This window comes from Pleurodeles waltl, chromosome 4_1, assembly GCF_031143425.1.
Source record: "Pleurodeles waltl isolate 20211129_DDA chromosome 4_1, aPleWal1.hap1.20221129, whole genome shotgun sequence".
Classification (NCBI taxonomy): domain Eukaryota; kingdom Metazoa; phylum Chordata; class Amphibia; order Caudata; family Salamandridae; genus Pleurodeles; species Pleurodeles waltl.
This window is the reverse complement of record NC_090442.1, coordinates 675871010-675885677: the sequence shown is the minus strand read 5'-3', so window position 1 is coordinate 675885677 and position 14668 is coordinate 675871010. Positions and strand designations below refer to the sequence as shown.

At 43.2% G+C, this 14668-nt stretch overlaps 1 protein-coding gene across 50 annotated transcripts in view; it reads left to right on the top strand.

The window, feature by feature from the left end:
* Positions 1–14668, top strand: part of CELF2 (CUGBP Elav-like family member 2) — a 986198-nt gene that overhangs the window by 718955 nt on the left and 252575 nt on the right. For all 50 annotated transcript variants that reach the window (XM_069229233.1, XM_069229249.1, XM_069229230.1 and 47 more), the window contains one exon: positions 7752–7948. In XM_069229233.1, the coding sequence (XP_069085334.1) occupies positions 7752–7948 (197 nt within the window). The remainder of the gene's footprint in view (positions 1–7751; positions 7949–14668) is intronic.

Here is a 14668-nt window from a genome sequence, read left to right as displayed (position 1 = left end):
GTTGTGGTAGTGCTATTCAAGTGCAGGTGGTTGATCTTTTCTGGCACCCGACGTTTGGATTCATCTGCCATATGATTTAAGTCTTAACTGTGGCCGACTTCTGTCTTGAAAGCAGATAGAGTGGATGACTGTCACGTTACTGTTAGGGTGCCGAGAGGCTCTGAGTGCTAGTGCACTCTTTTGGTGCACACATCGCTGTCCACACTGATCTCGATTTGTCCCATATGAAGTACCACCGGGTGTCTACTGTAGCTGACAAATGCTGCATTGAGTTTTTGTGTATGCTTGCAGATCTACAGCCTTCAAGAGAGTCTATATGTAGTTAACATATAATAACCATGCTTGTCTGTGTACTACAGATCTGACTGAAGACCTGGCCATAGCAGCTTTAGTACTTCCTTGAAAAATACCCATGCTCACTATGTCACTGATGCATTAGCAACAGACACGCATTAGCCATTAGACACAATTGATTGGCCGTGAGACATTCATTACCACATCCGCTTCCACAGTAGTGTGCAAACTAACAGATAAGTGCGGTCCAATTTGCTGTGTCTGAAGATCTTTACTGAATGTTCGAGAAATGCAGATAATTCAACGTTCTGCTTTATCTCAGTGTAGCCGGCCATTTATTCTGCGCTCAGTGCTGTGGAGTGTGGGGAGCATTGTGCAAAAATCATCTGCATCGTACCATCCGATTTTCCTTTTCATTCCAACCGTTATAGAGCATCAGGTTTGCAGGGATAGGGATTGCTCCTCTGTTGGATTGCTTGCATTATTATGACAGTCAACAAATGGGGTCTAAAAATGTACTAGGTATTTTGGCCCCTCCTCCGTGGCCGCTACTCGCTGTGCTAGGTGCTCTGCCTCGATCAATGTTTGAGTTTATCTTCAGATTATCTTCAGGTTCCATACCTCTGACAAATCACCAGCGTAGTGCCATCCCTAGTAGTTTGTTGTTTTGTGAGTGTATTTTGGTTTTGACTAACCTCTGTTTGGTGGAGGCAAGAGGTTAGGTTTCTGTCTTTCCCACCATGTGCTCATACCTCTGATCTTACACATTCCACCGACCCCCAGAAGGATTATGTCAGATAATACATGCACACTACATGTTTGTTGAAATAATTCACATGCTGCCCATGTGCTTTTATTTCATTCATCTCTTTTGAAGAGCAGAGCACATAAAGTTCATGATAATGATGCTAAATCAATTGAGGTGCTGCTGCAAGCAGCCATGAAGCTGGAGTGGGTCCAGAAGTGAATTAATCTGAAATGTATTTGATTTTGAAAGGCTCCATCTGGCAGTGTTTGGAAAAGGCTATAAGACAGGGACATAAACAAATGATCATCTGTACTCAGAGAGCCAGATGTAGCCTCCGACAGAACTGAAAAAACATGGCTTCCTATAGGAGCTTAGGTGAGATTCCTAAGGCAATGGCATACTCGCTTTAGAAATTACCATTTTATAAGAAGGAAGTCCATTGCTTCTTTGTTTTTGTTAATATTGTTTCCAAGTGGTTCTGGGGAGTGGAACCAGGAGTTTAAAGACACAAGTCTGGTATTCACAAGAACAGAAAGACAGAACAATGGGGTTTTAGCCATCTCTTCCTTTCAGAATCAAACAAAGGCTCCCTTTAATTAGTTGGAGGTCCAAGGGGCAAGTGCTCTGAGAGGCAAGTGTGTTTTACCATTGAAATCATGTTCAAGCAAGATTTAGAGTCCATTGAAAAATAGCCTGCCACCAGTGCTCCGTCCCTTCACTTCTCTGATATGCAAAATGTGGGTGTAGAGCTGAAAAATTTGACAAAATCAGGATCGATGATGGCTTCTAGGAGAACAAAGGACCAGGTTGATGCCAGGCAGAGTAAAAGCCAGTGAAGCTCCAGATTTGTTGTAAATCCTCTGTAGATGAGTCTGACTCTTCCGATGACACTCCCTCCCCCTCCACGCCCCTTTTTAGGCCCAGTCCTCCTCTTCTGCTACAGACGTGACAGGAACGACCAGATGTTTCTGGGTGACAATAAGCCAGCATTCAAGGAAGATAATCTCAGTGAGATAATGTGGTGAGGGAGTGACAACGTGGTTGGGAGTCTTCCTTAGTGAAAAAGTACGAAGAATGTGGAGGAAGGGACAGAGGATATAATCACATGTACTGAATGGTATCAAAAACTCAACCAGGCTTCTGCAGATAAATTAACCTTCTAGAAACCATTTTCTTGCTGATGGTTGGTTATGAAGGTCAAAGGAGTGGGTAAATTGTTCTTCATTCTCTGGTTTTCCCCTCAATTGTTGGTATAGTAGGTGCTGTGATATATAAGAGGCTAACATCACTCCAGATCATTGTGTCATGGGACAAAATACAGGATCTTTTGTTGTAACAAAGGTGGCCTATACCTTCAAGGCGAATGTTGAAGCTGCATTACACCCATGGGACACTTAGAGGACTTAATCTATGACATGCTGATGCTTTGAATCACTAATGAGCAACAACTACATGACAATAAAAATGTTGAAGGAACCCCATGGCAGCACCACCCTCATGGGTATTCTATGTTGTCAAGGCTAATATAAGACCAGAGGAGGAAGTAAAGACCATTGAAGATGAAGAGGATTATAGCTCATGGTGATGTTGGAACAAGTTTGAAAGAAGTCAAAGGAGATGGGGAAAGACTACAGGGGGGTAGAAATGTATTGGACTCGGCACTATACCTTTAAAACCAACAGCCGGCGCTATGGACCCGAAATGTTCTGTCAACAGATTGATGGAACCCTGTTCAGATCTGCTAGGAACATCCGGGCAAGAAGCAAATGCCACTGACTGCCTAAGGAACTGTGCGCGAGGACCACTTCTACAGATAAGTGGAGAAGGACGGGCTGATTCTTGACTAAATGAAATTTAGTGCAACCTGTTTAATGAGTAATTACAATCTGCCGAGATAAGCTCCTGTTGTTGTTAAGGAAGCCGATGATATTGCCTGACCTGAATCTTAAGCGATGCGCAGTAATTTCAACTCCACTTCCAGGCCGTCACAAGGTATGTCTGTGTAGGTGTAATCAAATAAAAAGCACCATTAAAGTTAATGAATTTCTCTTACTGCGCGGGAGAGAAGTGTACTCTGCTCCAAATATGGCTAATTAAAGGCGCAGCGCATCAGTAATAAGTTCTTCTAATATTAAGTAGTCAGCTGCCTCAGAAGCACAGAAAAAGCTAGCATGATTTCTTCTAAAGCCTAATTATCGCTGATAATTATTCTCAGAACCCAGTCCTGTGCGCTTTGGGTTAGAGAGCCTGGTGCAGTGCAGATCTTCATAAAAATATATATATATATCTATATATAGCATTTCACACAAACTGCTCTAATTTCATCTTCCTTTGCCACTAGTTGTTTTGTGTAGTGTGTGCTGCATAGAAGATTATACCATGGAAAGCTGGGCATACGTAACTGCACCTGTACGCCATGATACATATATGTCAAGTAGGATATCGAGCATGTATGCACAGCTGCCTTTCAATACTTTGTCCCTTGCTATTTTGCCTATGATATTAAGGGCCCACCACATTCCCTACTTGATAATTAGGAGGCACACTTGCAAAGAGCAGTGGCAGAGTTAAAGCATTGCCAGTTGTGGGGTAATTCCTAGTCTTGATGGGCACCTTGCATTTCTAGAGATTACGCATTCCTGTGAACACAGTCGAAGCATTTCAAATTGTACTTAAAAGTTCAGCGAGTCCCACCCTTAAGGGGGAATTTGTACACATGCAGATGTGGAAGTGGGGCTATCACCTTTGAGGCATCAAACTTACTGCCCTAGGAAAAGCATTGCAAGAATCACAGTGGGCAACCATCACAGGCATCCGTGACACCGCAAGGCAGTCCTTCGTGAGTTGTCACAGTTTTGTACCATTCACATCGAAAGGAAGCCATACCACAGTGAGCGCACAGCAGCTGTCTTAATGGCAGCCATATCTCTATAACTGCTAATTTTACAGGTTGCTTTTTTCTTCAAGGGGGATGGATAAATGTGATGAAGTGCGAGACTGAAGTTCTTTCCACATACACAGAGGTCACAGATGGCAAACACAACCCCATTCACAGTCTGTCGTCCCTTCTGAGCCAGAGGTCGGTCCAACAATCTCTCAGTTATCCTATGGACTAATCTGCGTTTGTAGGTGAGGAACATAAGCTAGCTGTGGGGTTTCTGAAAAAGAAATGTTCTTCTTCAAGCCATGTGTGCAGCAGATCTGCCAATCAAATAATAAAGCTATCAGTGTGTAAACCATGGGACCATCTCAGCACGTATCATTTGTCATCCGGTCTCAAATGATCTGCAGATCAGATACCACTAGGTCAATTCCCCAAACCAATACTCTTCCATTACAGATGGACCACCATGGACGGCGCGAAGCCTTGTGGTATCATTTGTGCCCATCACGCTTATTTACTGCAGGCAGAAGTGATGGCGCTACTTAGAGAGCGTGATTTCCAGACCATCTCTAGTTCCTTATGTGGGACTGCCTGAGCATGTGGGACACACAAGCACTCGCTGTTTTGTTAAGGTCTTGATTAGAACAAATTGAGAGGGGATGCTTTGAATGTGGCTAGTCTATCCCGGTCCTCCTGCTGGTCCCAGACTGCCTTCACTATGAACAAGGACTCGTTTCCAGTGATTAAAGAGGACGTGCCAGGTCGCCTGTGAGTCCGCTCAACTCAATCGCTGTGAGACTGGAACGCCCTACCTCTGCTTCAGTCAGAGCCCGCCCGCCCTATACTTTAATTTGCTTTTTCATAAATCATCGTCTGTGCTCCGACAGTAACCACCAGGGGACTTATCTTGCTGAATTGTTCCTGGGATTCAGGCTTCCATGTCACTTAAAATTCCCCCTCCCACCAACCCCCCAACACAACCCCTCAAAGCGGTTCAAGTCAGATATTTTGTAACCTATCACTTTTTTTTCTTCTAAACCTTAGGCCAAGATTTGTGTGGGCCCTAGGGTAATTTGGCAGCTGTGTTGTAGTACCATGCACGCAATATATCATCTCAGCAATATATTAGTCCCTCCGTTCCGGCAAAAAATAACAAAGGTGAATCAGCGACAATGCAAGCTCTTCATTTTTATGTAGAAGGCTTACTTTTTAATAAAGGTGTCAACTCTTTTAATCAAGTTTCCTCTCTGGTGTCCACAGTTCAAATAGTTCCTCTTTAATAACCTTGCACAGTGATCCTCCGCTCCTAGGCCCAGTCAATCAAATGTAATTGTCTGCTAGATTGTGTGGTGATTTAGGGCCAGATGTAGCAAGCAGTTTTGCCCATTCTTTGTCTATGGGAAAATGTGTTCGTACATATGGCCCCTAGTTCGGTTGGATAATGCGCCTGCTACAGATATCTGGTTAGTGGTGAGAGAGTGGCAAATTTAAAGTCGTTGTTCTAAGTGTTTCATGCTTCTGAGGTAGATAAAAGCGGTGCTATATATGCTGCAATCTGTGCGTAAAACGCATAGGCACTCAGAGGGAACCTATCTGCACTGGCATTTTTTGTATTCCGTCTTCAGAGAGTGAAAAGAGAAATGTCTTCAAAATTCACTGACACATAAAACTGTTACTTGTTGGCGACTTTTACATATATTCCGATGAGTCGTGGCCTTTTTAGGCCCCGAAACAATCCCAACGCTTCGATCATGTTTAGCAGTAAAAGAAGAGCCTATTTCTTTAGACAGGATCCCTGAGTAAAACTACCTCTCACGACGGAGGCAAGAGCATTGTGTGTTTGTAATGCGATTGATTTGCTGTAAAAGCTCCTTAAGAATCTTAATGTTTCCTTCGGAGCTCCCAGTACCCTCAGGGCACCATTATTGTGTGTAAAACCCTCAGGGTAGGAGAGGCCCCAGGTTCTGAGAGCCCAATCCATCATTCATCACTTCATTTTATATGACATTTTCAGCTACAATACAAATATGTAATATATTTCAATGTTTAATTTAGCTACAGTTTTATACCCCTCACAAGGCGCCAAAGCGCTTCAATGCACATCAGTTTTCCAGGCACCTTTTCAGGGTCCACGGTTGATGGCGTGTTGGTTGAGGTTTGGCTTCTATGGGAGATGTTACTAGAGGCTTGCTATGAATTTTCAGCATGACGTGTTCCAGAAAAGCTCAAAACTAGGCATATTACCACGTGCTGATACCGCTCCTTTTTTGGTAGTGGACTATGTAATTCAGTTTGGAACTTGGGTAGCACAAGGTTGTTAGTACTCTTCCGAATTCTTTTCAATTAACCTCATTCTAACAGTAATCAATATGTTTAAAAGGTTGCAGTGTCTATGCAAGGCGACTTGTTAAATATAGCACTACCCAAAGCAAACACACAATCATACATGCATTACATTTATACTAATTAGCTTCAGGAGCATTCCTGCGAGAGATGCAGCATATTGGGTCCCTCCGCCTAAGCACTGATATGGATGGTGGCTGCATAAGCAATGGTGACGGGGACAAGGAGAGGAGCTGGGGAAAGCCTGAAACAGTACTCTGTGACATCACATCCCTTTACGGCAATGACATTGTTTTCTGGGGCCTACCTATACCTTCGAGGCGTTTATCAGGGTGATTTATGTTGCTTGGTAGGAGGAAATATATAGTACCGTCGTTCTTGGATAGATCAGTGGGGTGCATTCCCACTGCAGATATCCTTACGAACTCTGCATGTTTCTTGATTCGACAAAATAAGCACCAGTAGGTGGTAGAGACAAGAGGTCTAATATGTAAGGTCAAACAAACCATTTACTTCAAAGGTGTATATATATATACTTTTTTGGTGCTGGTCTTGTGGCCTTTAGATGTCTTCCACGAATGTACTTATGAGACAAGTAATGATGCATTGTAATATGCGAGCAGTGAGCATGGTATTAAAGGTAGGACGTTCCCTCAATTATGAGTGTAGCTGTTTAGTGAAACGTTATGCAAAGTGAATACATGAGAGAATGTTTTCCCAAACTTTTGTGACCTGAGCCAAACCACTGTCTGGCGCAAGATACTGAAATCTGGCAGACAGATGTAAAGAGCTATTTGCAATCTGTAATAAAGGCTGTAAGTGTAGTAAGTCTTTTCTGTGTCGCTGTTGCTTGTTAAAAAGGATAGAGGTGCTTGTTGGAGGTGCTCCACACTGCCTGATATATCCCAAGTTGCAGTGTGCTTTGTCCTCAGTTCTGCCCAGCAGCAGACAGTAACCCTGGGGATAGCCCTTGGATGGGAGTGTGGGCAGTGAGTTTGTAGCCTCTCTTACATAGTTGGAGTGCTTTCCTTTGTGAGTAATCCCTGACTCATCTAGTCCACACATGCGCACTGCATGCAGCCTGCAAGCCTCATGACCGGCCTCCCGCATTAGTAATCTGACCGATGTCCAATCCTTTCAAGTGCCTCCATTATGAAGCTTGATCTGCCTTACCACTGCCAAGGCGCGGGCGCGATGCTAATCCGCTGCAGGCCTGTTTACAGAAGTAACGTAATGAAGACTCATCTTGCTAGTAGTAACAACATTTTGGCTGGAATGTTCCCTCCAGGCATTCAGAAGAGCTGCTGGCCACTGTGTACGTTCTTACGTAATACACACCATAACAAAGCTTGCATGCTCCTACTGGTATTAAGAAAGACCTATTTGCGTTAAATCTGTTATTGTTCCATGCCTTTGTAGAATTTTTTTGTTGGCCATTCAATGCACCCGTCTTAACTAGTTGTCTTTCTTTGTCCTGTACAGTAACGGCACAACCAACAAGATGAACGGCGCTTTAGACCACTCGGACCAGCCTGACCCAGATGCCATTAAGATGTTTGTCGGACAGATCCCAAGGTCCTGGTCAGAGAAAGAACTCAAGGAACTTTTTGAGCCTTACGGAGCGGTCTACCAGATTAACGTCCTGCGAGACAGGAGCCAGAATCCCCCTCAAAGCAAAGGTAAGCCTCGTAGGTTTATGTTGTGTTATGTGAGTCATCTCGGTTCAGTCATAAGGTTACAAGAACAGGTGATGCTAAACTTTCAAAAGATGTGATTGGAAAATTGTTACACAGAGTGCTTGTAATGTTCACACATTAGAATCCGAACATATCGTAGCAGATAACTCATGTACTCCACTTCCTGCCATCTATGGTTTGTACATCCTCTGACCTTTGAAGAAGAAATAAGCCCATCAGCCACACGACTATACTCTGCTAAGTCTGCCAGCTAAGGAAGAAGCGTTCGTCGTGGACTCGGGAGACTCGAGTTCTTATCCCAGCATCCCCACCAGTTGATTTGATTTAGGGTCATACACTTTCTCTTCCTATCTCAGGTTTTTCAATTGAGAACATTTTGGGAGTGCACAAAAACATTGCATAAAGAGATGCAAACGGAAAAATGACTAATTCTGTTCAGCCTAACAGTGTCTAGATGTGATTCACTTTGTATTACATTAGCTAAAACTACTCAATCGTTTGCTGCAATAGTATCACGCAAAATTGAAATATTTGTTTTCATTTTAAGGAAGTTCTATTAAAGATTGTTTCCTTTCTATAAAGACTTGGAATACTGGTTTCTATCTGAATGAAACATAGCTATTATTATACACATGGAAGCTTAGTACAACTGTAAACATTACATGAACACTGGGAATAATCGTACTCATTCTAGGGAGAGTTTCAATTATCATTCCCTTTTTGCAGAGGCTCGGAGTATTTATCATTTCAGCAAATGTTGTGTGAAAAAGCAAGGTTTGGGACATGGCAGTTCAATCAAGCCCTCTTCTTTGAGTTGAGGGATGCCCAATCACTAGGATAATCGCTTCCAAAAGCATTGAATGCATTTTAGATAGTCGCCATTTTTATTATGGCCTGGTCACACCATATAACTTTTGTAATATCTCTTTAATAAAACATCCTATATAGCCTGTGAACAATTTCGAAGTGCTGTCCCTACTACTCTAACTGAGCACTTAATTCATTAGTAAATGAAGATATGTAATCAGTAGAGACCACAGTTCAGCATTAGAAATGCTATTAGGGCATTCCATCCACTGAAGTTAGTATGCTTAAAATTAAAAAGGCTGAAACACAAACAATGTAATGTTGGTACAGAAGGTTAGTAGGAGCCATTATTGGCCCTGACCCATCCCATTATCTTCAATGGCACGCTCAACGTTCCCATGTTGTAATATAGCCTTATGGTCCGCCGAAGCCGGCTATTCCAGCCATTAAAGTCCTACTCCAGCGTTAAAGGCTTGAGCCAAAGGCTCAGGCCTTTAACAAGGGTGCAGGACTTCAGTGCCGGTATAGCCAAGCTACAGAATGCTTTGAGGCCATTAGAACACCCTTTGACTTCTGTGGACCCCCACTTTAATATTACTGGAACCCGGGGACCCCCACTGAATCATTATTGTAATCCAGGGACACCCTTCTGAGTCATTACTGAAAGCTGGGAACGTGATCTGTTCATATTTGATTTTGTAAGCAGTCGTGGACCCCCTGAGGAGGCTTCGCAGACCACCGGGGGTCTCCGGACCACAGGTTGGGAACCACTGTTCTAATAAATAAAACAAAGGTCTCGTGGAGCTGTGAACCTGATAACATTGGAGTGTTGGCTCTCTGGGCTTCTGCCAGCTATTAGAAGCCCCGGAGCACTCCATTGTTTTCAGTGGAGCTCCCAACATTCCAATGGTCTAATAACTATTGATATCACTCTTGCTGGAATGCAGTGACTTGCACAGTCACTAATATCCCTTAGACTTTAGGAATGTATGTTATCTGCACTTACAACACATTATACACAATGCACGTCAGTATGGTCTGCTAGTCTTGCTATTGGGACTATGACTCTCGTTGTCTGGGGTTCTGGCTGATGGAGAGTTAGTTATATTAGCCAACACCTCACTCAATGCATGTGCCGTCCAGTGCTTAATTTGAGCCAGTGGTTCTGGTGCAGGACACTGGCACTTATTTTTGAGGGCCGGCACTTATTCTCCTGCCTCAAGCATTTCCCACGAGTAAGAGACACATATGGGAAAGATGAAGGAAGAGAAAAACGAAAAAGCCTCACAAAGGGAGAACATTGAAAGCTGCCAGGGTGAGCTGAAGGATCAGGGAGTGGCTTACATGGATTAAAGCGGCCCGAGATGGCTTCAGGGTTACGCTGCCTCAGTACAGTCGTGTATCGCCTATTTCAGAGGAGAGCTTTGGGCACCAGCACGTTTTTATTTACAAATCAAGCACTTAAGCTGTCATAATTTTTAAGAGAGATCTTTCTAAAAACCCTTGGCCTCCGACACTTGGTTATCTGGGAGCCCAGTGATACTTGCAGTCAAGCTCGCACACACTAAAATCGTTTTAAAGGTCAAGCAGACGCGGTAGACCACTTGTATCTCTCTTAACACCCTGGCCGGCACCTTAACTAGTGGGAAGAGGCGCCTTGAGCAGTGCGCTCTTGTCCCCGTGCCTGGACACGCGCTGCCGCAAGAGAGGGGCCCGCTTCCGGCAGTCAGTTTATCCAGGAGATTAGGAGTGCTGCATGCTTCAATTATCGACTTCGCCTCTCCACCTTTCGTGAGACCCGCGAGCGCTGCTATCCTGCTCACATCCGGGCCCTCGCGGTAATCTCTCATCTCCATGTTAACCCGAGGGCTGGGAGAGGCGACCGGGGGAAAGGCCTGCGTCATGCGCATTAAAACTGTGAAGGACTCGCCCTCATCCTGGTTCTAGCTCAATGTTAGCCCCTGTTACCTTAATAAATGCAAATCCCTGCACTTGACCAAGGGCAGAACGCTATAAATCCGTCGCGTACCAAAGAATGCTGCAGGCTCAGTGAGGCCCGAAACAAAATGTCGGACTTCAAACACACTTGGTACTGACAAGCGTGTAATTCATGTTAAAAAAGCCCCATTAAAATAACGCAGCAGGTTCATTCAACTGCTGCAGGCATCTGTACATAAGCTACACATCCCCCCTACAAAGTTCAAAATGGCCAGCTATGCCTGTCATCCTTCCGAGGTCAACAAAAAGACCACCGTACTGGGTAATGGTGCTATCAGTAAGGTTCCGTGTTACAGAATAGCAAGAGGTTGCTGGTGAATGCATTAAAAAAACACGGCATTAATATATCCAATTTACTTTTTGCAGAGCTCACCCATGTTGTTATTATTTTTGCTGCTGCTTTTGTTATTACTGTTTTTGTTATTATTGCTGTGATTGATATTATCATCATCATCGCTGCTATTCTATTGTGGGCATTTGTGCAAGCAACTTTCACTGCTGGTCTCTGGGGGAGGCTGATAGAGCCAACTCTTGCCCTGATGACCGTGACTAAATCTCAATAGATTTGTTTTTAAAATAAGGTTTTTCTTTACTTTATTTTTTATGTGGGTGATGTATGGGAGTCTATGAGCGACACTTGGCAGCGAAATGTTTGTTTTTAATCACCATGCAACATCCATAAAACAGCGTCTTTTAAACCAAAACAGGGCCTGACATCTGAGAAATTCTACTAAAGATTATTAGCAATAATATTACAATGAAACAAATCCTGCCACAACCTTTTGGATTTGTAGAACTGTAATATATTTCAAGCATTTATATTCTGTGGACCTGGCACCCAAGTGTAGGAGAACATTTTACATGTAATGTGGAGAGTGCTGTAAGATGGTGCTGGGGAGATGCGCACACATAGACATTTGTAATAGCACTGCGCATGAGGGCAGACCAGACATATAGGGTGAGTGAGTCTCAGTACATCAGAGACATTCTTAGCATGAGTTACAGGGCTCTCGGTTTTCCATTGTTACTGTTTTGTACAGACAGCTACACAGTTTCCTGTCCGTATTCAGATTTAAATACCGAAAAATACAGAAAATAAGTCTTCTTTGGGTGACTTTCACTACTGTCAATCATGAGTGTCTGGTCAGTAAGCATGCCAGTTTACTGGTAGGGTAATTAAAAAAAACAGACAAAGCATTTCCTATATGAGCTTAAATAAGTGCAGACATATTGCAATGTATGGTATTCTACAATACAAATGTTTTTAGATGACTGTACTGTATACACCTAAAGTATGTAGGGCATTCAAATAAGTATACATTTGTCGGTTAAATAAATGTGAATATATACCCATTGCTGCATCATTTATACAGTGAACACGAAATAAAAATAAATACAGAAAAAAATGAATATGGATAAATACAGACGGAAATGTAAAGACAATAAAGACCATAAAACCGGGAGCCCTAATTATAATCCAAGCAAGAACCTGGGAGCTATTGTACTACAAGAACACTACCTGCAGGGTGGGTGGATGAGGGAGCACTGTGTCTCATCATTTGACCATGTTTGGAAGGAGATCAGGGGATGAAGGGCCAATGTAAGTAGATAGAAGGTCAACAGAGAAGCTGAAAGTCTTGGAAACCGTCACGAAGGTTAAGAAAAAAAATGCCAGACTTAGCTGGAAAGTTCCCTCTAGAGGGCTTGGGCAAATAGGAAGATAAAATACAAGATCGAAGGGACGTCGTCCATTAGTCTTTTCTTTCCTTGTTCAGAGCTGTCCAGAATCACCATGTTATAGCTGCAGGTGAAGCAGGTGTAGGAATAAAATGGGAGTTTTTCAGGCAAGGAGTATGTTTTTTTTGCCATCCTTGGTCTTGTGCATTATGCAAAATAATTGAATTTTGTGCATGCTGGGATGGGGATGGCGGCGTGGTTTCTTCTTGAGAGCAGGAGTCATGTGGTTAACTTTGCCTTGTGCAGTGATCAGGTGGAATGTGCCCCAGATCTGAGGGAGGGTTGATTCTCAGAGATGAGACCGCAGGCTATTTCTGCAACTGATAAACTGATGGGATTATGGTGGAGCAGAATAAGGATTTTAATATTTAGAGTCTGATTCTGCATTGAAGGCTTAAATGGTTCCCGCTCACCTAGGATTTATTTTCTACTTGAAATGTAAAAGAAAGGACAGGGATGGCATAAAGCCAGAGAAGTTTGAAATTGTTGATGAGCTAGAGAAAGAAGCTGTTTAGGTGCATGAATTAGGTCATCTGTCAAGATGCACTTGATAGTTGTCCCCTCTGGCAAGATGAACTCAACCTTGGGTCAGATTTGAGGTCATTTGCAGACATCAAGATTGGATGGTATCCAGCCAAAGCCTTAGGTGTTGTATATCCGAGGACGATAACGCCTAGAGCTAAAGTGTTGTGCCGTAGCATATTGGTGAAGGTCAATGTCTGAATAAAAAGTACCCTACAGGCTTCACACACAGACTGAATTACATGGGCATGGGAAATTCAAAAAAAGGCCAGTGTAACTAACTCCTTGGTGCTTACTTTCATGCAGTCAGAAGGATAAAGATCCTGCGGGTTGAACTTCCATCCGTGATGCAAGCCCACTAACCAGCTGATGGTTGCTCTTGAAGCAGAGTTAGGAATGCAGATAGAACTGCCTGTCGTAACAATAATTTTACATGAGCTCGCTCACGTTGGGATAAACGTGATGCCTCGGTTAATGAGATTGTACCTGATTTCATGGACAACCAGTGCTTATCACAGGTGCTTGTCCTAGCTAATATGGCAGCAACAAACAACATTTAAATGAGAAAAACTTTGAGGTCTCCAAATGGAAATATGGGTCTGGAATGCCAGAAGCTAATTAGCTCCACACCAGAAGCAGTATAGCTTTTGTAATGTGAATCCATACTGTATCTTAGCCCACTGAGAAAGATGAGAGCTGGGGCATTGAAGATTTTTGCGAAACAAGTAACATTTCAAAAGAATGCACAAATCTGTTACTTCCTGCAATCCGTACTGGAGGAAAGTGCCTGAACCTATGGCTCACGCTGTTCTCTGTGTTCTTCCAAATTAGCCTGTTAAAAGGCGCGTTTGGCAGTAACAAGCTCTTCCACCATGTGGACACAACTGTCGTGAATCACAGTAGTATCTTCATTGCTGGTCAATCAATGTAGAATGTGAAGGATTTGTTGACTCAGCTGTGCGTGTATAGGGTAAAATTAAAGTACAGTGCAAGAAAGGTAAAGCATAGATTCAACACTCGTGCATCTTCACTATACTAAAGCACTACCTCTGTAAGTGGACTTCCACCTAACAGTGAGCAGTTATGTGATGTTCAAAATGTTTTCGTTCTGTTCTTCTTTTCTGCCAGTATTAGAATAACCACAGTGAGTAGGAGGATTAGATTTTACGTCTGGAGCATCCATGTTTGAAGGAGGGACTGGATATGATGATGTGGCTGGACAAAATTGTAAAGGGTCTCCCCATTCCTGTCATCTAATGCAAATGTTCCTAATCTAATGTAAAGAATGACCTCATCTCCCACATTGCTGCTACAATACATTATAATGTACTGTCTTTTTGCAGTCCTCCCCTGCCACCACCTGGTTTGCTGCTCAAATATTTGACAAGAGCTGCAAAAGGTGTTCTTGTTGACCCAGAGTGCCTCAGGCTCGTGAAATCATTTAATTTGCGGCCATCATTTGATAAAGGGGTTAGCTCTGTTAGTCCAGGAAACCCCGGGCACCTGCACAGTCCTCTTCACGTCCTGAGCCATCAGTTAAAAGAACGAGGCCAGGAAAGACGAGGAAGCCCCGCCAGCAGCCGCTGTGTCTTTATCCGTCGATGGCTTTCATTGGATAGTAAAATGAAACATGTTGAT